At 42.3% G+C, this 26,360-nt stretch overlaps 1 protein-coding gene across 10 annotated transcripts in view; it reads left to right on the plus strand.

The window, feature by feature from the left end:
* The window catches only part of RERE (arginine-glutamic acid dipeptide repeats), a 427,124-nt gene that overhangs the window by 324,532 nt on the left and 76,232 nt on the right, over positions 1-26,360 (plus strand). For all 10 annotated transcript variants that reach the window (XM_064589979.1, XM_054513156.2, XM_054513158.2 and 7 more), the window contains one exon: positions 8,987-9,085. In XM_064589979.1, the coding sequence (XP_064446049.1) occupies positions 8,987-9,085 (99 nt within the window). The remainder of the gene's footprint in view (positions 1-8,986; positions 9,086-26,360) is intronic.

Genomic DNA, 26,360 nt, shown 5'->3' on the forward strand with positions numbered 1-26,360 from the left:
AGTTAAGAGTCTCATGGTTTTTCTCACTCTGATGACTTCCAATTCAGTTTTCCCTCCCTTCCTCTATGATCCTCTACCCTGTTTCTTTTATTCCATATATGAGTGAAACCATATGATAATTGTCTTTCTCTGATTGACTTATTTCGCTCAGCATAATATCCTCCAGTTCTATCCACGTCGATGTAAATGGTAAGTATTCATCCTTTCTGATGGCTGAGTAATATTCCATTATATATATATAAAACTCACATCTTCTTTATCTATTCATCTGTCGGTAGACATCTCGGTTCTTTCCACAATTTGGCTATTATGGACATTGCTGCTATGAATGTTGGGGTGCAGGTGCCCCTTCGGATCGCTACATTTGTATCTTTTGGGTAAATACCTAGTAGTGCAATTGCTGGATCATAGGGTAGCTCTATTTTTAACTTCGCGAGGAACCTCCATACTGTTTTCCAGAGTGGCTGCACCAGCTTGCATTCCCATCAACAGTGTAAGAGGGTTCCCCTTTCTCCGTATCCTCGCCAACATTTGTTGTTTCCTATCTTGTTAATTTTAGCCATTCTGACTGGTGTGAGGTGGTATCTCATTGTGGTTTTGATTTGTATTTCTCTGATGCCAAGTGATGTGGAGCAATTTTTCATGTGTCTATTGGCCATTTGTATGTCTTCTTTGGAAAAGTGTCTGTTCATGTCTTCTGCCCATTTCTTGACTGGATTATTTGGTTTTGGATGTTGAGTTTGATAAGTTCTTTATAGATCTTGGATACTAGCCCTTTATCTGATACGTCATTTGCAAATATCCTAGAATGTTTTTAATTTGGTTGTTGCTCTTCATCAAGTATAGGCAAGGTTATCAATCATATTGCACTGATTACTGATTTCCAAAACCAGCTCTGTTAATTCATCTTGGTTTTTCTAGGCAGAGTCAGTGTTCACTGGCACTCTGTGCGTTTTTATGGTAGCATTTATTTCATTATTTTCTTTATGTGTGTGTGTTTCCTCTTCTCTGAGCTGCTGGTTCCCTCCTCCTGTCTACCCAGCCCACCCTCAAATGAAGAAAAGACAGTGTGCTTACTGTGTCACCGAGGCTGGAGTTTGTGAGCCCACAGTTGCCACCAGACCACCAACCAGTCCTAAGCTGCTCCAGAACAGACATTGGAGCAGGGACTCTTAGAGCTCCTCCTGGACATGGGTTTATGTTCTGCTCGCTCCTGTGGAAGTAGCCTTGAGCAACATACCAAACCTCTTAGTTTTGCTTCCTCATTTTTAGTACCCTTACCACAAATGATGGTGTGAGGAATGATGAAGTCAGAAAGATCTAATACAGCGCCTCACACAGGCAAGGCTTAGCAAACTTTGGCCGCCCCTCCTTTCTCTCTGTGACTCCAGGGACTGGCCTAGTTCCTGAGACGTTGTAGTTATGTCGAGAGTGTTGCAGGGAGGGTTGGTTCAGCAACTGTGTGTTTTCCGTCTGAAAATAAACCAGATCTGCCCCTCAGCTCTACCTGAAGCAGCTACATCCTGCCTCTTTGCTGTTATCTTTAAATATGCTCCCATAAGAACAGTTAGACAAAGTTATCCTTTCTGGTGCTTAAATAGCATCATTTGGAGTGACACTGGATAAACAAAAATAAATATTGTGCCTGTAATTTCAATTCTAGTTTTTTAATGCATACATTTATCCTATTTTGAGCTTGATTAGCTCAGTGGTGATGGAGGTATGAATGAAAATATATTGACATCCATAAATTATGAATTATGAGAACATTTTTTTAAGTTTTATCTTAGATTTCTTCAAGAGCTTTTTCATTTATGTTAATGGTTGAAGTAATTAAAACTTTGCAAAGAATTTTAACATCTCTTCCAAATCCCACTTGTTATTTCCTTTCTAAGCTATTTTGGCAGTTTCTTGAAAATAAACATATTTCACAAAGCAAAAGACTTTTAAATCTAATATTGTTCTTGATGGATTGCAATTATTTAATATTTAGCATGGATGCAGTCTAACTCAGATAGGCTTTTTCTACAGTTATTATAATGGCTATAATTGCAAAAGGATGCTTTGGGGTAGGAGAAACTGCCAGCTGCAATGCCATTTGATCTAAAAAGGTCACAGTAAAAGGGACATTTAAATTAAGTTATAAATTACAATTGAAGAACAATATTTTGATGTGTGAGTCCAGAGATGTCAGAGCAGGGAGATGTAATTCATGGGTTCATTATAGAACAGGGGTGCCTGACAGCTGAGCCATGCCAAAAGGAAAATTTATTTGCAACATCATGCAGACTGAAAACGGCAGCTAAGATGAGAAGCCAGAGCAGAAACTTGAAGCCTTGTGGTAATACACAGAGTTTGTGCTCATATGACTGCCTGAGACCCTGTGATGCTTAGTGATTGCCATAATATAAATGAGGTGTTTGGGCATTTGCACATTTTCTGTCTTATTTAAATTAAGACCTCGTCCTTGCTCTATAAAATAACATACTTTATAGCTAGGCATAAGGTTGATTCTCTCACCTCTCTGTCCGATATTACAGATTTGCTGAAATTTCAAAACTGTTTAGGCAGCAGAGCTACAGCTTGAAACTGGATCTCCGTCCATGGCAGCTTTGAAGAAGGATATAATTTAATGTTTATAGCAATCCATGAGAAGTTCAATCATGAGTTAATTAAACTGTAGGCAGTCATTAAGTATTATTTATTCTTTCGAGAAGCTTGCCAGTAAAGCACTTATATATATTAAATTATGGAAAGTAATAAGCAGGGAATGATTTGTCAGGGAGAGCGAGAGTGGCACATTTAACTTGGACAATTATGCAGAAGTGTGTTTTTCTTCTTGGGGCATGATCCTTTCTTGCTGCTAATCACGGAGAGGTCAGAAGCTGTAATGAGACCATCGAGGGCGTGTCGTGTCTAGCACTGCACAGCAGATGCTCTGTTGAACTTCTGATTGTTGAGTAGTCTTTGATAAGAGACATGTGCCTGAAATTTTACTCCCCATGATGATGCCTCTACACAGTTTATAGCTTTTTGACATTGCACGTATCTTGTCACGTATCGCATTTCATACCTTCCATTGTCTTTTGACATAGCCAGGGGATTGTGGTGTGAGGCCCATTTGACAGATGAAAACCTCATGCGTTTGTTGCAAAACTGACAACAGGAATTTGTTTCCTGCCTCAGATCCTGTGCTGTGTTCACTAGGCATCGACAGAAGGCATTGACTGTGGGATGGTTTATATAGAAGGGGCAGCTGGACCCCCAGAGTTGTTGAGAGCTTTTTATGCAACTGACCAAATGCATCCAGTGACGTGTGGTATCGTAGTCTTTGGCTCTGTGTAGCGGTTTCATTTGTTACAGTAGAACCGAACCAGGAGCTTGCGTCACTCAAGCTGCCCTTGTTCTTAGCACCAGACCCCCACTGGGTCGGCTCTGCTGGTTCACTCTTGCAGGCCCTTCCTAGCACAGTATCTGGCACTAGGAATTGCCTAGTAACTCTTGTTGAGAGGATGGAGGGCCAAGAGCATGTGGTGCACGCAGCCTGCCACTGAGGCTGGGACGTCCCACTGGATCTCATGGGCACTGGAAGGGGGGGTGGTAGAGGAGGGCTGGATACCTGATAGGGGAAGGGTCCTGTTTGCTGTCTCACAGTGAAAAAACCAAAAGCAAAGGAAAGAATACAGCCTGAGGATTCTGTGGAGCAACCCCGGGAGACCAAAGATCAAACTGGTGGAAAACAGCAGAACAGGGATGGTTCCTTGATGGAGTGACTTGAAAGGCTAGGAGATTGATGAAGTATCACCAGTTTGTTATAAGATTCCCCGGATATTGACCTGTGGTTTAGGGGAAGACCGCTTTTGCTTGTGTAGAAGTGCAGACTTGCAGTTCAGTGATGTGGAAGCAGCAGATTTACAAGTATATGACTCCCTGATCATTGGATCACACACACACACACACACACACCCCACACACACACCCCACACACACACTCCCTGATCATTGGATTACACACACACACACACACACACCCCACACACTCCAGGATGATGAATTTGAAAACAGTGGTTTCTGCTGAATGACCTCCTGCTTTAGCGGCTGGCAGGGTGATGGGGATGGTGTGAGATCTAAATGCTTCTCCCACCAGTAGCTTGTAAACATTGAAAGCTGGTTAAGTAATGATGTTGTATCTTGGTCCTTGTATTTTGCGATGATTTTTTCCCAGTCACTCTAAAATGGTACAGTTCCCTATACTCTACATTAAAATTGCATTTAATCCCGGAATTTACTAGCTCTGCTTGGTTGCAAAATGGACAGAACGGTTACTTATCTTGCTTTAATTGCTTTTACAAGGCTACAAAGTGAACCTATAAGACATTTGAGGGTTTTTTCCCCCCTGTCTTCATTGCAGTTTCTTTGAACAATCTTCTCCGGGGAAATGGTAGAAAATTTTATTCACATTAAAGGACCTTTTTACCTCAGTGATAGTGAGAAGCCTGCACTGAATTTCCTCACTATGTTGATGTGTCTGTATGGTTGTGATCAGATGTTTAAAATTTGAAACCCACATAATGTTTTCCACAGATGAAATTACTGTAATTTGTTAGAGGTTGGTGCTGTAGTAGAGGGGAATGTTTATTTTATTTTATTTTTTTATTTGACAGAGACACAGTGAGAGAGGGAACACAAGCAGGGGGAGTGGGAGAGGGAGAAGCAGGCTTCCTGCTGAGCAGGGAGCCCGATGCAGGGCTCGATCCCAGGACCCCGGGATCATGACCTGAGCTGAAGTCAAACGCTTAACGACTGAGCCACCCAGGAGCCCTGAGGGGAATGTTTTTAATGACAGTTTTTCGAGATTTAAGGTAGCCAATATTTTGGTAGATTTAATTCTAATATACATAAGGAATACAGTTGAAATTCCAGTTTAGCTCTTCCTCAAACATTATTTTGGCTCCAATCTGAAGAAAGAAAATCTTCATAATCATCTAGAGAATGATCCCTCTTTTAGAAGGGCTTCCTTGTTGCCAGATACATGGACTAAAGAAGGTAGTACCCACCCTTTGAGGACCCTAGAGTTTGAATGTGAGATTGAGGAAGCCGTATTATACAAAACTAGTAATTTACAGTGCCTCTCACAGGTTACACCATTTTCACTCCTACATTTCTGATGTGCATTATCGGTGTTCTTCACAAGCTGTATCTCTGTCTGGCACCTAGAGTAGTGTCTGGCCCAGTTTAGCACTTGGTAAACATCTGTGGAAGGAATGAAGGATGTCCTGAACTCCAGTAATTTTCCCAGAATGCTCAAAACATAATCTTCATTTTTGTGAAGCTATGTGGGCCATAACTTTTAGTATGTTAAAAGTATATCCTTAATTAAATATAATTAAAATATTTCTATAAAGATGTAAAACTCTTGGAACGTTCTCAGACAAGATTCCTAGAAAGTAGAATTAAATGTTTATAACATTCAGAAGAAGGTGAAAGTGTGGAGAGGTTTGGTTGGGTTCCCTAGGAAGAGGGCATGGCAGAGCCACCCCTGGATCTGGCTTTTGGACTAGCCTTTATGAATTATTGATGACAGCACAATAGTACCCTAACTTCATTTGTTCAATAAATATTTCATCACTATTGGTAAATAATCCCATACCTCTGACTTTTCAAATATGTCTTGGTGTAGAGGGTAGGAGTAGACACTAAATATTTATTGGGTTTATATCATGGAAAGGTCAGGAACAGGAATATTTTAAGAGGAGGGGCAGACAGTGGATCAAATGAAAGGAGGGAATTACCCAGTATTTAGAGAACAGAGTAGCAGAAGGAAGCCCAGGTTACCACACACACATTGCAACAGCTTCTTCAGGGGACAATGTGATGTGAAATGAAGATTGTGAAGGAAGTGTGAACGCCAGGGTATGTTTAGGGGACAAAGAAGCAGCTCACTAGAAATTTAACTGAGGGCGCCATGCACGCACTGGGCAGCTTTTCTAATAAACCAAAAGTTCAGCAAATTATTCAGAACATTTCTTGCAGCTCCTATTCAAAGCTTGGTTCACCAAAAGTCAGGAATGGCACAGGGATTGATGACATTTGATTTAACTTCATTCAGCAGTACACTTTTGGAACAGGCCTTATGTTCTTATGAGTAATTTCCTATCCAGCCATGTAAGATGTTAAATTTTAAATTTTTTTCTGTGAACTTTACCAGTGTTTTAGTCAAATTTCAAAAACTATTAACATGAGTAATTATGTGAAACATAAGTGGTTTTGTTTATAGTTTAACAGTTTTTTTCCCCCCTCTCTGGAAAGGCTACTATCTAATCTAGAAAATCGATGAAAATTGAGTAGAGACTGCTTCCTTTATTTTTTTTCTTTTTCCTTTAAAAAAGAAATTGCTAATACTCATTTAGCATATTATGTGCCAGGTGCAGTTCTAAACAATTTACATGTGTTTTCTAACGTTATTCTTATAATACCCTAAGAGGTAGATGTTATTATTATACTCATTTTTAAAGATGACAGCATTAAGTTCCAGAGAGGTTAAGTAACTTGCCTGATGTCCCACACTAGTAAGTAATAGAGCTAGAATTTGAATCCAGATAGTCTGGCTCCACAGTCCATGGTTTTTTATCACGTTCTTCATAATTACCCCATATACTATAATTACCTCTTAAGAAATGTTAATTTTCCATAAGCTTTTTATTAAGAAGTTATGATTTGATCAACTTGAATTGATTTCAAATTATCACTAAAATATGTGCTCCTAAAAAAATTAAATAGGCATGCAATTTTTTCTTTTATTCAGTTCTAGTCCATGTCATTAAGCTCATATTTTAGATTCTTATTGTATTATAGACCTTGACAATACCTGCTTGGTCTGGATATTGGGCAAAGTTTGAAAATCTAACTTTATTTTCATCTTTTTATACTGCGGAAATAAGTCTAGATTGGACAGTTTTCAAACACTTTAGTATTTATTTAGTATGGTATTTATGGTATATTATTTTTTTTAAAGTCTAATGATGAATGTTATGAAAATCTACAAGTTAATATCTAGCATTCATATTCAGTACATACACCCCCTAAACACACACACAGACACACATTGTACCATCATCAAAACAGAATCGAGCATTGACTGTTGCTGTAGGTTTTTGTTTTGTTTTAAGGTAGTGACTTATTGTTACAGTTAATATTTAACCTGGACTTCCTTAGACCTGGATTTAAAATAAATTGGGGTCCTCCAAACAGTGAGAATACTCAGGAAATTTTAATTTTTAATACTTTCTGTTTCTCTGAATGAGCAATGAAAATGGATATTTGTGATATCCCTTCTAATAGCAGTTGAATTAGAAGAGGGACTTGCTGTGTATGTTTCAAATACTATTTTAATTTATTCAACAAATATTTACCGCAGGCTTACTATATGCCCCGCCCTGGGTCTGTAGCAGTTGCTAGGAAGGCAATCTGCACATCCTTCTTATGAGTCTTCTACTAAAGAGGGGAAACACAGCACTCTCTCCTCTTGTGAGTCTGTAGCTCTTTACTTAACACCTAGGTAGGAACAATTACTATGATCTGCTCAATCTTGTCATCTCATATATATTGTGTCCCTACAACACATCCCTAGGAGTTTGCGAGTTTCCTGGAAATAAAAACCGTGGCTTACTAAGGTTTGGACCTTATTTCTGAGTTTGCAACTGATGCTGGTGCATTGTTCAAATAAGGGATTGAAGCACAGGTGAGAAGATTGGAAGGTCCGCTCCATGAGAGCAGGGATGCCTTTGCCTGTTTTGTTCACCGCTGTATGCCCAGGGTCTAGTACATTGCCTGGAATGCAATAGGCACTTAGTCAGCTTAAGGTCAAATGAATTCACATCAGCTGAGATTTAGATTTGGGTGGAGTTTACAAAGGGACAATAGTTGAAGGCATTTATTTATTAATTTAACCAGTATTTCTGTTAGATCTCCATACGCTACGGACTGTGTTAGGCGCTGGAGATAGGGTCTTAGCCAAAATGGATTCTTGTGCCAGAGTACTAGATCTGTAAAGGAGAGCCAGATTTCCAGTGAGAATTTTGGAGGGACAGCCACAGTAAGCAAGAGGATCTTTCTGTCTGCTACTTCATTCCATCGTCTGCAAGTTGAAACTCTGGAACTAGAAGGGGATTGGGGTCACATGAACCAAGAAAGGAATGTCTTTGCAAGATAGAGAGGCTGAGTGGTGTCAGGCACTGCCTGGGGTTGGAAAAGATATGAAGTGGAGGAAGTTTATTACCTTTGATGAGAGAGAAGGCTCCTAGAAGGAGTGTGTAGATAAACCAGCATCTTTATTCACATGTACTGCTAGTATACTGTTAAAGAGTTTTGTTAAAAAGCTCTTAAAGTTTAGGTACTTGAAATTTTTTTTAGTGAAATTACTACAGCTGAAAGACTTCAGAAATGCTAAAGGGTAATATAATTCAGTAGGTCTTCGAACTGTTTTGGTGGGGAATGGGACAAGAGTGGGTGGGAATCACACTAGCTGGAGTCTGGCTTTACCACCTGCTGGTTTAGTGTGCTGAGCACCTTTGTTTGACCTTTCTATGCCTCAGTTTCCTCATCCATAAAATGGGGTGACTGTAGTTCCTACCCCATAAGCTTAAATGAGAAAATACCTTCCTCACAGGATTAGGAGAGATAATGAGTACACGGATTGTGCTCACCATTGTGCCCGGCCGAACGTTCAGTAAGTGTTTGTTACTGTTGTTCTGAATCCTATTCCTGTTCTTCCCAAAATGTTCTCTACCTTACCTGCCTCCCTTTCCCAGAACAGCTGGAACTGGGGCCGGGGGGCGATTGGAGGAGAACAAATTCTCTTGCTGACGAACGTGCCCATTCCATGATTCTTCTGTTGGAACAAATGCAGGGTTTCTCTTTTATTGATGAGCTTCCAGATCTGTTATTTGGCACACCTCACTAACTGAAATTGTTGTTGTTGTTTTAGCTACATGAAAGTGGCTATGACGCTGGCAAAGCCCTGCAGCGCCTGGTAAAGAAGCCTGTGCCCAAGCTGATCGAAAAGTGCTGGACGGAGGATGAAGTGGTGAGTGCAGATGGGAGTGGCCTTGTGGCCGGGTCACTGGGCTGTTTGCTTCTCAAGTGCGTTCCCTCCCTCCCTCCTCCGGGGAATGTCTGTGGTATCCATTAGTCCAAGGAAAGAGCCTTCAAGCATCATAATTATACAGAGAGACTTGATCTTAGTAAGCTTAGTGGGAAGGATTTTCTCAGGTTTCATGGAAAGAGAAAAGAGATTGGTAGTGTTGGTTGGCTGGTTTTAGCAAGCCAGCTTTTGATACCTCCCTATTTTAAGACACAAGCATTTTTAAACCAGTTGATACATATCCTAGAGTGGAGCCAGTGACTTGTAGGAAGCATAGACCTGATTATATAAATACAGTGGATCTTACATATTCATTCTATCATTATGGCCCATCAAAGAAGTTGGGGAGATAAGATATGTGCCCACAAATACAGATTTGAATACCCATGGATTCCTGTCCCAGCAGACCGAGTGCTCATGAAGCTACATCCCCATCTTGTGACTTCTGAAAGGTATTGCCATAAAAGACTTACAGATTACTTGTGCTTTTGCAAATACAGTCTTGTGTCTGAGTATTACTGCTTGACATTTGCCCTTTAGGTTGAAAGAAATTAAGATGAAGGCTGGCACTGATAGACATATCGATTGTAAGTTCGTTGCTGATATTTTAAAATATGCTAACAAAGAGTGTTTAGAAACTGTGTGCTTTCCTGATTTTGCTCTTTCATTTTTTCAGCCGGCAGTATTTATTAAGTACTTACTGTGTGCCAGGTGCTGTGTTAGGAGCCATATCAAGAACAGAAGGTCCCGCCTCACAAGGCTTATGTTTTAAGAGGAGAGACCATCTGTAAATCAATATACGTCAAGTGGTGGTACATATGTGTGCTAAGGAAAATAGAGTAGGTAATGAGGATGGAGAATAAACTGGGTGAGGTGCTGGCTTTTGTAAGGGGCTGAGGAAAGGCCTGGTAAGAACCATTTGATCAGAGACCTTAGTGCAGAGGCGAGCCTTTTGGATCAGGGGCCCTAAGGTGAAAGCATGCCAGGGGAAGAGAAGTCTGGGCCCTGGCATGGTCAAGAGGTAGGCAGGAATGTGTCTGGAGGCGGGTGGGGACGGCAGGCAGTGGATCATGTGTGGCCTGCGGACCCAGGGTCGGCACCTTGCTCTTTGCTCTGTATGGGCAGATTCTGAGCAGAGGGGTGACTTGATCTGCTAGTAGGGCACACTCTGGCCCCTGAGTCACAAGTGGGCTTTCGGGGCTTTGGGAGCTTCCAGGCCCGAGGCCAGGGACTGAAGAGCACGGCAGCAGTGCTGGGGAGAAGTGGTGAGATCCTGGGTGCACACTGGAGCCAGAGACAAGAGGTTGGGTTTGAGGAAAGGCCGTGTTGGGGGTGGCAAATGGGAGGGGGAGAAGCGGACTAGGAGGCCGCAGGGAGGGACCGAAGCGACCCCTGAAGGTTTGGTGTAGGAGAGAGCTTTTTCAGGAGTCCGTTAACGCTTGCAGCTGATCAGATGCATGAGGAAGTTGGTGCTGTTGTTTTGAAATTAAACATTTAAAAACTTTACATGATCATTAAAGAGTTGGAAACTTCTTAAACGTATGTTATTTTTGAGACAGTGCCAGCGTAAAAATGTGAGATTTGTTTTGTCAAGTCAGATAGATGTCGTTTTTCACTGTGGATCCATTTTTGTGAGAAGGAGAGGAGAGTTTTGATAAAAATTTAAGATTCCTCAAACAGCCTTGGTGGAAGAAAGATGTGAGGAGGTAGAGAGGATGGAAGGAGTGTGTGAAAGGCCGTCACCCAGGGGCCCCGCCAGGCGCCCTTCTCGGCCTTCCCTTGCCTTCACGTCGCGGCTCCTCGGCAGCCAGGAGCTCCCTGTGCTTTCTCCCGAGGCCTGTCCTCTGGGATTAAGGACTCCCACTTAAAAGAAGCCGCCTTCCTTTTCCTGCAACACTTGCTTCTCTTGGGCGCAGTGTGGTCTGTGGCCCTGCTGCTGCTGCTTGGGGATTTGGAGCAAGGCGGAAGGGGGAGCCTCGCACATCCGAAAAGGCCTGGCTTGCTTTTGAAAAGCGAAGCTCGACTCCACAGTGCTGCACATTCCGAGGACATGGTAATGATCCTTAACTGCATAAATCCTTGTCATTCGGGCTCATTTTTGTCATGTTTGCTTCTTTTGGTCGGAGACTGGAGACATGTGCTGGCACTCATCCAGTCCTTGCAGAGCACAGGGATCAAATGCTTCCCTTATTTATAGGAAGTTCAGCTTCACTTTCTAAACCTGAACAGTGAATGAGAAAGACGGATTGAATAATTGATAGGCTGAAGGCAGCTTCTCATGAACGTATCCAAGTCAAATCTTTGACTAGCTTTATGTGGCAACCCGGTGTAGAAACTCATGGGCCTCTGCCTTGGGCTGGTTTTGGCGTGAGAACGTAACCTGCTGTGTATATGTGGCCCCTTTGGTTGAATTCCCCACATTTTCTCATCCCAGGAATCACAGGAATAAGCAAAGCACAAGTGTGTCCCAACTAAAATGAGTACACGGGCCTACCTCCCCTTCCTCCCCACCCCCCCAAATAACATTTTAGTTATTTTTAAGCATCATTGCCTCCAGTATATCAGTTTGCTCAAACTGCAGCAACGTCGACAAGGTTGTTTTTCTTTGTGTTTATATGAACTGAATACTCCACAGGCGTGCCAGGGTTGGTGGAATGAGCACCCGCCAGCGTGAACCCCCCCGCCGTGCTCTGAGCAGGCAGCCTGTGCCGCCCTGGCCCCAGCAGGTGCACCGCTCCCTGACCAGACGAGTCTCTCCCGATGCTGCCAGGCCAAACCCTCAGCACGCCACAAGGTTCAGCACAGTTCCTGGGCCCAGCCTGCCACGATCGCGCCCTCTTCTGAGCTGCTTCTGCTGCTTGCCGTGTTTGTTGGCAGCCTGCCCCTTGCTTTCTCCTGCTGCCATCACCAGCTCTGTTCCTCACAGCTTTATTTCCAAGTTGATTGCCCTCCTAGTTGGTAAACTTCTTAAGAGTGAGGACTTAACTGATGGTGAGAATAGTGTCTGGTAGAGAATAATGTTGTCTAAGAGGGATTTGAAAGATACTGACAACTCTTTAAGATTACTGTTTTTAAGGATTCTTTACCGTAATTACGATTGTCCTCAATCTAGCATTTTATTTTTTTAATTTTTATTTTAAAAGATTTTATTTATTCATTTAAGAGAGAGAGACAGAGAGAGCACAAGCAGGGGGAACGGCAGAGGGAGAGGGAGAAGCAGACTCCCCCCTGAGCTGAAGGCAGACGCTTAAGCGACTGAGTCACCCAGGTGCCCCTCAATCTAGCATTTTAAAACTTGTAGTAGTTAATAATTATGCATCAGAGAAAAACTTTTACATGCACCCAAGCTGACCTTAGAAGTTTTACTTTTGGAAAAAAATTCCCATATTATTAATGATAACACCACCCAACTTCTTCATCCTAGGTCTTTCAGATAATCACTAATTCTTGAGATTTTAGGCCTCAAAATGACACAGTGGGAGGCCTTTCATTTTACATTTTCTCTCAGTGATTCCTTTGACAGCTTGTGTGTGTATATAGATGTGGTATTTCTTACTGAAGTTTCTTTGGGGCTGAGACACTTTAAATCTTGTGGAATGGATGCCAGGTTTGTGGCAGTTTTCTGCAAATTCTAGGCCAGAAACTGGCAGTTGAACTCTGCTTTAGTGGAATGACTGAGAAACACGTTGGTAGCTAGCTCAAGGCGGTCTCTCAGGCTAAATACACTGGGTCAGATCAGAGAGGCCGTTTCGAAGAAATGCTAGGTCAGTTGGATGGAGCCAAAGTAGATGGCTGGCTGCCGCATCTGGGAGTTGTTCTGACAGCCAGTTTCACTTACATTATGCTAAAAATATTATTCCATTTCAGGAAGCCACTTAAATCAGTAGAACTTATGGAGAGAAAGAGGAGAAAAATACTGATCAGAACTTTAAACAAAAAAGAAAAGAAAAAGTAAAAGAAACTCTAGATTATTAGGTTTTTAATTAAACATGATGAACACATTTAAATATAACACAAAGGCCCCAGGCTGAACTGCACCTAATCGAAACAGATTGAGTCACCCTCCCGTGCTCGGGTAGTTATTAATTCTGCTTATTTATGCATGTGAGCTGAAGGTCGCATTTGCTGCCGCCGTGCTGTTGCTTATTGCACTGGGATTCCGCTGCTGCTTGATGCTGTGCTCTTAATTAGCATTCAGCTGTTGATACGGAAATACTGGGGATGCTAATTGAATTCCCTTTAAAATTCAGGGCCTGCATTTTCCGTGGGGAGTTTGGCCTGACTTGCAAGGTTGTAAGATCGGGTGCTCCACTGAGCCGTGCACTTCACCCTTTGCTTCCCATCCACTTGGCTGTGTTTGTTTTGGAAATTATTTTCGTGTTGAAGTAGCTTTCAGCAAAATTCCAGGTGTTCCATAAGGTAAAAGGTTTTGTTGCTTATGGTATTCTCGCAGAGCATTCATTCCATTTCATTGTGGGTAACTGTAACTTTTATCTGGAAATATGTTTTCCCTTTAAATGTTTTGTACCAATTTTGATGTAATACATTGAGTGAACAACATAGATATAAATACTCTCTATAAAATTTTTATCCATAGCTAGTTTATCCGACTTTGGTTGGCCATGTACACGGATTTACAAATGCATGTATTTTAAAACCTCTAAACTCTCCTTCAGTTTAAAGCTCAGCATTATCATAAATATAAATGAAAATCCTTCTTTCAAAATTGACATGACATGGCAAACTAATTTTCTGAATATTTGTAAACCAATGAACCCGTGTGGCTGGTCAGGGAATTACTTCCACGGGACACACCAGCTGTCTGCATGGTGTCTCCCAGCATCATCTTCAGATGCCTTTGTTAGGCCCTTTTTGGAATGTCTGCTCGAGAAAACATTGTTTTCATTGTTCACTCTTTTTAAGCCAGGCATCTGGATGTGCCAGAAGACAGAGCTGCTTAGTGGGGCAAAAATACAGTGAATTTTATTTACTGTTTGTGTGGCAGCTATAGAAAATGGAATCCACAGCAAAACCAAAGTTAAGGTCCAATAGCAGCAGGAGGTTGTGGAGGTGAAAGCAGAGATGGAAACAACGGCAAGGGGGAAGAGAGCCAGCTGCCCTCAGCCTGTAGTTACAATCCTGTGAGTTTTAAGGTGTCCATAATCTTGGGGTTTAGTTTTAAATTTTATATTTTCAATATAGGGGAAGCCTTAATTATATGATACTGATTTTTAGGAATGGTCAGATTTCCAGAGTTGTTGAGCATTTTATATAGTCATTCAAAAAAATATGGGTGATAGGAAGATCCTGTAGGTCATCTAATACGAACCCATTCATTTTTTCTTCTTTTGTAAATTTTATGTGACTCTTCTCTGTTGTTGGAATATCATTATGAAAACATTAAAGGAGGGTTGAAACCTCACTACCATCTCACATGCCTGGTTTCAAGCTCTCTTCATGTCTTTGTTCATGTACCTATATTGGTTGATGTATTTGTAATCTTATGTAAATTGAATCATATTGAAATTCTCACTTTTGTAAGAAATCTTAATTTGAGAATGTTTATGGTTCACCTGGAACCCGAAATAGAGATAATACTGGATTTAGTGCAACATGTAATAGGCATTTAGTAAATTTTAAATAGAATTGAAGTAGCTTTTTCTCTCAATTTATTACCCTTCCTCTAATTTTAAGTTCATTAGTACTGCCTCATAGGAATAACTTAATTCTGAGATATGAGAATAGGAAAGGTAAGAGAAGTATAAAATATTGGCATATTATTTATTTATACATAAGTAATACACATATTACTCATGTTATGTGTTCTTATGGTCCATGGCAAAAATCAGTCCTTTAGTGTTAAGAGAGGAAAATGTAGGGGTGCCCGGCTGGCTGATTTGGAAGAACAAGTGACTCTTGATCTCGGGGTTGTAAATTTGAGTCCCACATTGGGTATAGAGATTACTTTAAAAAATAAAATCTTTAAGAATAAATAAATAAAGAGGAAAATGTAGATACAGGTAAATTTGTGTAATGCTTCAAGTATTAATGAAATTGGATTATTTTTCCCATGATTGACGCCCATTAGCCTTTGAATCAAACCCTTTTTTAAACAAGTCGATAGTGTGAATAGAGTGGAGTTTATTGTCAAGTCCATTTGACAATGAGACAGTGAATTAAAAATCAATTATATGTTCAGAAGATTGGTGTCAGGCAATCAATTTTGTCAGTTTGCAGAAATGGTCTACTGCATAATAACCGGTAAAGAGAAATGTATTTTAAAATCCTTTAGTAAATGAGATAGGCCAAGCATTAGAAAGAGAGATTTCGGGGTGCCTGGGTGGCTCAGTCATTAAGCGTCTGCCTTCGGCTCAGGTCATGATCCCAGGGTCCTGGGATCGAGCCCCGCATCGAGCCCCGCATCGGGCTCCCTGCTCAGCCAGGAGCCTGCTTCTCCCTCTTCCGCTCCCCCTGCTTGTGTTTCCTCTCTAGCTGTCTCTCTCTGTGTGTCAAATAAATAAATCTTTAAAAAAAAAAAAAAGAAGAAGAAGAAAGAGATTTCAAAAATTTATTTCAGTATTTCATGTTAATAGAAGTTGCCTCTGGGTTAAATCTACAAATTCAGCAGTGACCTTGCCTTTCACATACATGGCTTTATTGCTTTCTAGGCTTCCTCTGTAAACTGTGGTCAAAGAAGGTGGTATGCCTGTTTTTCTAAATAAGGTCGTTCTTTTTCGCATTTTCTTTAACCCATATGTTTCTCAAGTTCCTTATCCCCTAGCCTGATGTTAGGTATTTTTGTTTAAAGCCAGCAGTAAGTTGTGCTGTTCTTTGGGCTCCATGTGTGTGCAAATGTTTGTGTACCTGTCCCTTTTCAGGCCTTGGGGTGCTGTGGAGTAGCACAGAGACCTGGGAAGTAACCCCACACTGAATATAGGCATTCCCTAAATTATTCTTCACTGCTTAGGATAATCTTTTAAAATCAAAGAGCAATTTTTAGGGGACATTTTTCATTTTTGCTTGAAGTGGGGGAGCATTGGGGAGAATCTTCAGCTTGAAAGATTAATAAGCACTACAGCGGTGGATTATTGAAACCATGTTTTCCATCTCATTTTCAAGGGCGTGTAAAACAAATGGAGATAGCATACACTTTCAGCCGCCCTCCATCATCTTTCTCTGCGTTTAAAAAAATGAGAACAAGACACAAGGGGACTTGAGAGATTGCATTTGTTCTCCCATAGACAAAGTGGTTATTTTATAAATGAAGAGGATAGAAAACCCTTTCCTTCTGCAGTTTCTTAGCAACAGAGCTGGAGTCCATTTTAATGTGTATGCATGGAACATTCTGTGTATGATGAAACATACTATCAGCCTGGTCACTGGAGTTCGGTGTTGGGGGAAGGAAATAGGAAGCTTAAAAAGAAAAGGAACCCTACAATGAAAGGAAGTAACTCATTTTGAACTGTCTCCTCTTCCCTGGAATACTTGCGTCTAAAACCTAAAGTCTCTCTTCTTATTTATTTATTTATTTATTTATTTATTTATTTATTTATTTATTTATTTATTTTCTTATGTTAATCCCCATACCTTACATCATTAGTTTTAGATGTAGTGTTCCATGATTCATTGTTTGTGCATAACACCCAGTGCTCCATGCAGAATGTGCCCTCCTCAATACCCATCACCAGGCTAACCCATCCTCCCACCCCCTCCCCTCTAGAACCCTCAGTTTGTTTTTCAGAGTCCATCATCTCTCATCCTAAAGTCTCTCTTAAGTAGAAATAATAATGGCCTCAGTAGCCTCCTGATTGCCCCCTTCACTGGAGTGCCAGCACATTTTTAAATATTTCCTAGTAGTGTTTTGTTATTCTTCTTCCTCCACCACCCTGCATATTGTTAAGTGACACTTTCGACTAATGTTTCAGAACTTGCTTTAAGACGTTTTTCCAAAGTGCTTCATATGGGTGAATTCTAGTTCATTTTCCACATACATAAAGCAAAGTGCTGAGGTGTTGGAAAGCAGAGTGTGTTTGGTGGTCCTAAAGGAAAAAGTCTCGCAGTTGGCCTCACCAGCTTAGAGTTCAGACCCATGTCTATTTGTCCGGCTCTGTATTTCTTGCATTTGGTGTTGGGCTTGCAGATGACAAGCCTGCTTGTCCATCCTTTGTGAACATGAACAAAGGATGACCCTTCGTGTCATTTACCAAGTTGCTTATTCAGTTTCTGATTTTAGGTAACTGGTTGAAATTCGTTCATCCAGTCATTCCACAGATGTTTATACAGCACCAACACAGCACTCTGCCAGACACCGTTTTATGTGCTGGTGCTCCAGTGGGGAAGATAGATTAAAACAGGATCACCAAGTAACATATACAGTGTGTTAGCTGTGTGCTAGAGAGTGTGGGGGTCTGCCTTGCTGGGCCGTGACGGCGAGTTTCTCTGGGGGCTTCCACATTAGACTAGGAAGTCTCAAGGTCAGGGACTATAGTTTAATTCTTCTTGTATCTCCAGAACAGAGCCCAGGGCCAGGAGTATGGTGGATAATCAGAAAAGACTTTTGACTGGTTTGGATAGAAGAGAAGCCTAGTAGAGGTTGTTTCGTCCCCCAAGTCCTCACATCACTTCAGTGGACTTGGCCCCTTTGGCTGAGCTTGAGCTCAGATGCTGCTGCTTCAGGGGGTTCCTTCTGCCTGCTCAGGGCCAGTGCTCGCTCCAACTCCCCAAAAATTGACTGGACACTGCCCTGTTCTTTTCTTCTCAAGAGCTTCCCTTGGAAGCAGCAGCCAACCCCTTCCAGTTGTCTGTGGTTTTATTTTCTAGACTCCAATAGAAAAATCTCACTCTTTGTCAGCATCACTTCATACTTGTTGATGTGTGTGGTTGCCATGTTCTGCTGTGGGAGAGTGAGCAACGACGAGAAATAGAAGGAAGAAGCCTCAGTAGATGGCCCGGAGTTAGTCTAACCAGCCTTCCCTCACGACCCATCATGCGTTTGAAAGCAGACCACCTATTTGCAAATCTCTTTCTTAAAGCTGTCTGGTTGTTTGGGGCCATCTTTTTTGTGACTGTGGTATGTGGGTAACAGACCTTTCCTCAGGTTTCCTCCAAACCTTTAGGGTGCTTCCGCTATTGGGTCACTTTTGGGATATTTCTTCCCTCTTAAAGGGCTGGATCCCATGTAGTTAATCCCAGCAATAGGAAATAGAAGAACTATCAAATAAATATATACCGAGGAACTAAGGAAGGAGCAAAGCAAAGTTGCAAGTAAAACAAGAACCAAGCAGGGTGCCCAGGTGTCTGAGTTGGTTAAGTGTCCAGCATTTGATTTCGGCTCAGGTCATGATCTCAGGGTCGTGGGATCGAGCCCCGCATCCGGATCTGCACTCAGCACGGAGTCTGCTTGTCCCTCTCCCTCCGGTCCTCCCCCACCCGTTCTCGTTCTCTTTCTCTCTCTGTCTCTCTCTCAAATAAATAAGTAAAGTCTTAAAAAAAAAAAAGAACCAAACAGTAAGAGAATGGAGCAGGATGGCTGATAGTACACCATGTGGCCTAAAAAGTCTACCAACACTGTATTTAATATTTAAAGTATATGTCTAGAGCCTGTTTTGTTTTTTTAAGTGTATACTGTCATTCTGGATCCTTTTATTCAGTGTTCAGAGAACACTAGGAAGATCTCTGTCCTGGAAATAGGAGCATGTCTGGGCCGTGCTGAATATTTGCAGCTTTGTTGCCACTGTCCACTGTCCTGAGTGGCTCTGCTGTCCAAGGGCATGAAGAGTGCTACTGAAGTGCAGTGCACTTGAACTCTGGGGGAATGAAAGAGGATAAGTCATCACACCCTTCTCTCTCCTCTCTGGAAGTCTTGCTGGGGTGGGGTGGGGTACAGAGAGAATGCCAACCCAAAACTGCAGGCCTGGGACGACGGCCCTCAGGCTGGCAGCCACTTTTGGGACCTCAAGGAAGGAGAAGGCAGGGGGAAAGGACAAACTTTGCCATGGCCGGCAGGTGTGTTTGACAGGAAACCTGGATCTGAAGCCAGTCCCTGTCTGCAGCCACCCATCCCTTTCACTGCCCGCGTAGAAAACTGGGCTGATGTCTTATCTACAGCTAATGAAATCATCTCTTTTTAAGAAATTTGAAAGCATTTATGCCCACACACTTATGTGCCCTAGTGCTAACTAAGAGTTCTTGGTTTCCCCTTGCAGCTCATTTGTCGGTTTTGATTATTTATTTTTATAATCTTTTTCTAGTTTTTCTAATCTTTCCTATCAGCAGTAATAAAATAAAACCTCTGGACTGCAGACATGCGTGTTTAACAAGTCTTACAGGCTATCCCAGAGCCAGAGGGAAGGACAATCCATCACCAGCAGCTCTTCTCTGTGTTATTTCAGTCCCTTTTCTCCTCTCAAGAGCCCTGAATCTTCTCTGGGAGCCACTGTTCCTGAAGTCTTTGCAGGTGTTACCTATTTGCTAATAAGCCACTTTCCAAACAGGCACGTTCAGCCTAAATTAGTCTTTTTCTTTTTCCTTCTAGGGCCTCTAATTAATTAGGGTAACATAGCTAGCTAAGCAGGCTTGGTTATCCATTTTTGAAAGAGTTGTTTTAGAGAATGAATTTTAACAAGGTGTTACTAAGCATAGATTTGAGGAGCCAGTTAACCTGGACCCAAAAGCCATCCTACATTAATCTGTTTTTAAAATTCTTTTTTTTTTTAAGATTTTATTTATTTATTTGACAGAGAGAGACACAGCGAGAGGGAACACAAGCAGGGGAGTGGGAGAGGGAGAAGCAGGCTTCCCGCTGAGCAGGGAGCCCGATGTGATGCGGGGCTCGATCCCAGGACCCTGGGATCATGACCTGAGCTGAAGGCAAACACTTAACGACTGAGCCACCCAGGCGCCCCCAACATTAATCTTAAAATAAAATAGCTTTGCTTGTAGAAGGCCCTGGGCTCTTGGTCTGTGATTCCCATTCCTGTGTTCCCAGCAGAACACCACTTGGGATTCTTGATTTCATCAGACAAAGCTGTTCCAGATTCCCAAAGCAGCTTAAAGTTGGGATAGACTCTGAATATTTGGGATTCTCCCTCTCATTCCAGTCCATGAAAATGAAATTCTCCAATCCTTAAGCAGGAACAAAAGTTAGAAAATTATTTTCTGATTATCCTTTGAGACAGTCCAACTTCTTTGTCTTCTTTCCAAGTTTTTGACCCGAGAACAGCCTGACCCTGGTAGTGCGTCTCCCTCCTTAGAACTCTCTGACTTTATAATCTGCTCACATTCTCCCCCCACCAGGCTCGCTCTCTAAAACCCCTGTCAAACGTCCCAAGGATCCACTTACATTATCTTGCTTTTAAAAGGCAAACTTTCAGATGGATCATTCAGTTGCTCACACATTTAGAGGAGTCAGTAAGCATCATACCATATTGTCCTTCACTGGTTTGAAATAATCTCAGGCACTGCAGAATTCCATTGCTAGGAGGATATGCATGTGTAAGTGAGGCACTCTCCTTCAAAGGAGTATCTTGACAAAAAGAGTGATGGACTTTTATAGTTCAAAACCAAACATTATTGCCTTTTTCTGGATAACCAACTTTAGATTTTCCTTAAAAAATGTTACATGGTGGGGAGTGGACTTTTCCCCCCACTTTCTATTGAACTTAATTCCATTGCCTTTCCATACCTATTCTGTGGAAGGTTCTGCTGGATGCTTATGAGGCCCCTTTATATCCCGTGTTTACTGTTGTAATTCATCCTCTAGAACCTTCTGTTCCTACTGTTGTTAGTTAAGCTTCGTGTTTTAGAAATGAGGTTAGAAAATAATATTAGTTCCTCATCCAGAAAAAAGGGAGCTTATCGCTGACTTGAGACAAAGAAACTACATTTGTTCTTTAACTGCTAAGATTTCTGCAGGAGTCCCCACTGACCTTGATAATTGCCTGGCAGAGTGGCATCCTTGACTTATTTTGGCAGTGGGTGTACATGAGCACTTGAGTTGGATGTTGTCGCCACAGGCAATCTAGACAGGAGATGGCAGCCACACTATTGGAAACTTTTTGAGTGCCTCTTCTACTCCTGACGTTGGCCTGGGGTCCACCGGGGACGCAGGGCTGAAGTGTTGCTGTTGGACAGGGAGATCAGGAAGCGCTCTGAGGAAGAGCTGTTACTCGAGAGGAACCCTGAAGGATGGATAGGATTTTGCCAGGCACATTGGATCAAGGTTAATGGAAGAACAAAGGCATAAAAGAATATGGGTGGTTGGTTAATAGCCAGTTGATCAGTTTGAATGAAGTTATGGGTGGAGGAGTGTCTGAGATAGCTGACTGATTCAAAGCCACCCACTCTTTATGGGAAGAGAAGTTTATGTTTAATTTAATAGAAAATAAGGAATAATTACACACTTTCAAATGTGGGGAATGATAGGACTGGGGCCATAATTGAAGATTAATCTGGCAGTAACATGGGTGGTAAAGTGGGTAGAGAAGGAAATCAGCGGTTCTGAAACCTGACTACACGTTAGAATCACCAGGAAAACTTTAAAATGTCCCTGTGTTCAGACTGCACTCCAGACCGGTTGGATCAGAATCTCGGGGGTGGGACCCAGGCATCCATGTTCCAGGCTAAGGACTGTGGTCCTAGTGAGAGATGTTGAACTTAGAGAGAAGCTCTTATAGCAGCTATTCTCAACCTTGGTTGCACACTGGAATCACACAGGGAACTTTGGTGTGTGCTTGTGCATGCGTGCGTGCGCGCACACACACAAAACAGAGACTTGGAATCCACCCCGAGATTCTTTCTTTTTGAGAGAGAGAGAGCGTGCGCGCAAGTGAGCTGGCAGTAGGGAGGGGAGGGAGGAGGAGGAGAGGGAGAGAGAGAATCCTGAGCAGGCTCCACACCCAGCGTGGAGCCCTATGTGGGGCTCGATTCCATGACCCTGAGGATCATGACCTGAGCAAATTTAAGAATCTGACGCCCAACTGACTGAACCACCCAGGCACCCCTCCCCAAGATTCTGATTTGATTCATCTGGGATATGACCAGGGCGTTGGGTTCTAATACCCAGTCAAGGTTGAGAAGAACTGAGGTAGAGGGAAGGTGAAGTGAGAGAAGCAACTAAAATTGAGAATTTATGGAGCAATCATAAGACCTTTATTCTGTGCCAGGTGCTGTTCTGAGCACACACCATGAATGGACTCATTTACTGACGTGTCACAGAGTGATTTGTAGAGTCTGCTTTCCAGTCTAGCCCCCTGGCTCTAGAGCCCAGCTCCTACCTTGCTGTACCAATGGTATCTCTAGAGACGCCCAGCTGATTGGAGGTGGGGGTGGGGAAGCAAGGAAAAAGTGGAGAAATACAATTCAGATTCTGTGTTTTGGTACAAGGGAGGAGGCTGGTGGTAGTATTAACAAAATCTGACATCAGGAGAAATACTTGCTTTAGGGGAGAATAGGAGAGTTTGTGTTAATTTGCAGTGATTTAAGAAGATGCAGGTGAATCCTGCCATTAGAAACAAAGATCTAAAGATAGGAAAGATTTCTAGTCTACAAGAGCAAGCTCACAGTTGAGGAAACTGGGCTTGAAGTGGGTAATTAGTTTGCTCAGGGTCTCAGCTAGTAAGTGGTAGAGCCAAGGTCTGATAAGTTGCCAGGGACAGCAGTGCAGAGTGAGAAGAGACTCTTGGGGGAATTCTTACGTCGAGAGGCATAGGGATGGACAAAGTGACAAAGTGAGAAAAGGCTGGAGAAGGGGTTGGACTCTATATTGTTTACTTTGTTAAACATTATATTTAACTCAGTAGGATATGAGGAGTAACTACATATTTTTTGAATATGGGCAGTGATCGGACTGGGGCTGTCTTTGACATAACTCAGTTGAAAGATTGAGGAAGGAAATTGGTACAAGGTCAGGATGCTGAGGCATGTCTAGTAGCATCGATTACACTGTTGAAATAACTGGTAGTGAGTCCCAGGCTGCATACCGAACTTGGGGAACCAGGTAGAGGTGGTAGAAGAGTCAAAGGGCTATCGGGCACAATCAAGAAGAAGAGATTTTGTGGGATTAATGGTGGTGGTACAGTAGTAAATAAGAACATTTCTAGTTTTATATCTTAGATGTTTTCAGGGATGCCCAAACATAAATGGGTGGCTAGGTTGGAATAACGGGCACTGAGGGCTGTGGCTGCAAACCATATTAGAAGGGCTCAGGGCAAGATTTTCATGTTCCCGAGAGTACTGTCAAAAGACAGGATAGAGGGATGCCTGGGTGGCTCAGTTGGTTACGTGTCTGCCTTTGGCTCAGGTCATGATCCCAGGGTCCTGGGATCCAGCCTCACATCCGGCTCCCTGCTCAGCAGGGAGTCTGCTTCTCCCTCTCCCTCTGCCCCTCCCCCTGCCCCTTCTCTCTCTCTCTCTCTCTCTCTCTAGCTCTCCCTCTCTCTCTTAAGTAAATAAGTAAAATCTTTTAAAAAAGAAAAAGATAGGATAGAGAAAGGGACTTTTAACTAGATGTAGGATCACTGAATAAGGGGGAGGGAGACTGGCTTGTTTGGTTGATTCCATGACAAGGAAAAGCAGCTGGAGGTGGTCGGAGGAAAAGCAGCTGGAGATGGTCGATGATGTGGTGTGACAGGTAGTCACCGTTGGAATCAGAGGATGCACACGAAACTAAACCTCTGGTTATTATTGGAGGGGTTTTGCAATGTCCATAACAGCCAAACTATGGAAAGAGCCTAGATGTCCATCAACAGATGAATGGATAAAGAAGATGTGGTATATATATATACAATGGTATACTACTCAGCCATCAAAAAAATGAAATCTTGCCATTTGCAACGACGTGGAGGGAATAGAGGGTATTATGCTAAACGAAATAAGTCAATCAGAGAAAGACAAGTATCATATGATCTCACTGATATGAGGAATTTGAGAAGCAAGACAGAGGACCATAGGGGAAGGGAGGGAGAAATGAAACAAGATGAAACCAGAGAGGAAGACAAACCATAAGAGACCCTTAATCTCAGGAAACAAACTGAGGGTTGCTGGAGTGGAGGGGGGTGGGAGGGATGGGGTGGCTGGGTGATGGACACTGGGGGGGGGGTATGTGCTATGGTGAGCGCTGTGAATTGTGTAAGACTGATGAATCACAGACCTGTATCCCTGAAATAAATAATACATTATATGCTAATAAAAATTTTTTTTTAAAGTTATTGGAGGGGTTTTGAGGGATGTTGTATGGATCATGATGTGAGGATGCTGAGGGGCTCGGGGAGGGCTTTGGGCATGCGGGCATCTGGAGAACAGAGAAAAGGGAACAAGGGAATGAGAAGATAATAGGTCTCTAGAGGACACAGTATGCTGGGCCAGTGGGGAGTGGCTAAGGTGAGGTGTCCATAGCCAGAAGTAGACATCGGGATGGGAGTAACGGGAAGGGGTGGGAAGGAAATTTGTGGTTATCGATGATCATTTTAGGTCCCATGGCTGGGGAGACTGAGACCCCTCTGTGTGGCCCTGCTACATGGTGTGCTTCTTGAGGGCTGATCCATCTCTTAGAGTGTTCACTCCTCAGCATGGCTCACTAGATGCTAAGCTGAGTTGAATTGGATTAACATGTAGAGGCTGAAGATGGAGGCAAGTGGTGAGGAAGCAGGATTTTGTGAATAGAACAATATTTAGAATTTAAGATTTCAGATGGGAATGTTGGCTTCAGAATATATTGTGCTGTTTGTTTCCTCAGTCACTCCACAAGTGTTAAGCATTTAACTGTGTCCTAGATGCTAAGTCTTGGAGATAAAAATAATGTTGGACATACTATTCTCATGGAGCTTGTGTTCTAGTGGGAAGCACAGACAAACCAATTAATGTAAATAAGGTAATCCAGATAGATGCTATGAAGAGGATAAGTCAGTAACACTCAAGGAGACTCTTAGCAGGGTAGGGGCTGTGGGGCTGTGGAGCTGCCTTCTTCGGTTAGCAGCAGCTTCTCATTCCATGTTACTGTTCTTCTAAGTAAGTCTGGACAAATGGGATCCCTGATAATTCAAGCCAGTTAATCAAGAGTGATATGTGTTTTTCTAATAATTCAAATTACTTAGCCCACATCTGGTGATTTTTGGGGTCATGTCTCAGTTTCCCATAATCTGTTACTTGTCGGGAGCAGATAGATAAATGCCTTCAGGACTCAGGAACTTTTGAGAGCTTAGAGCAAACTGAATTTGGCTGAAAGGACAGGTGGGAACTTTGCTTGGAAGCAAAATCATGTAGCTAACTAGAGGTTTATTCATTTCTCATGCATAGTTGTGCATTTTCCAGTATGCGGAGACACAATAATAGAATATTTCTAAATGCCAAAAAGATTCTCTAAAGCTTCTTCATGACCTTTTAGTTCAGGGGACAGATTAGAAGAGAAGGATCTGGTTCTTGTAAAACGTTTGCTGATAATCTTAGAGCAGCTTTGGGTGTATATTGTCTGTGGTGAGACGAGAGCTGGGAGAAACTGTGGTAAACCGAAAAGGAGGCTCTGTCTAGGCCGTGGAGTCCCCTGTAGATGTCACTACAGTTTTGTTTTCTTCAGTGCTTCTTAGTATAATGTGTTTTATCAAAAAGGCCTGAGAGCCTCAAGCCAAAAAGAAAAAAAAAGGGACATGAAGGAACTTGATGAGTAGATGATTCATTTCCTCATTGTAAAGAACATTTCTTTCATCCTTTATTAGGCCACAAGAATTCTCCCACTATTAGCCATCCTAGACTGTGTTGAGAAGTCCCACCAACCCTGGCGGCCTGTAGTCGGGCCATCTGGCTCTTCTGCCTGCCTCAGAGAGAGCCTGAGGGCTCCTCTCAGGTCAACCAAGGGAAAGAAACTTCAGGTTTCCTCTGAATGTTTGCTGCCATTGTGCCTGTTATTTTTCATTCGTGATTTGCTCAAAACCAAGAAACTCTAGTTTCTTCTCCTTTTTTTTCTTTCTACCCTCTCCCTTCACTTCTACTTTTCTCAGATGACTCCTCATCTGTTTGTAGACAACCACCTACTAGTAATGTAGTTAAAGTTTGGTGGTAGAAAACAAAAATGTTGGTAAACCTGTTTCTGGTTGAATCTGTGCTTTCGACCAGCTGCTGTACCCTGGGCAAGTCCTTGATCCTCTCAGAAATGAGAATATTAATTAAATAATTAGGTCTTTGCTGGCCCTCAAAGGCTCAGGTACTGGTAATAGGAATAGGAATC

This window comes from Mirounga angustirostris, unplaced genomic scaffold (assembly GCF_029215605.1).
Source record: "Mirounga angustirostris isolate CCGP_5_RB_7025 unplaced genomic scaffold, mMirAng1.0.hap1 SCAF_4, whole genome shotgun sequence".
Taxonomy (NCBI): Eukaryota; Metazoa; Chordata; class Mammalia; order Carnivora; family Phocidae; genus Mirounga; species Mirounga angustirostris.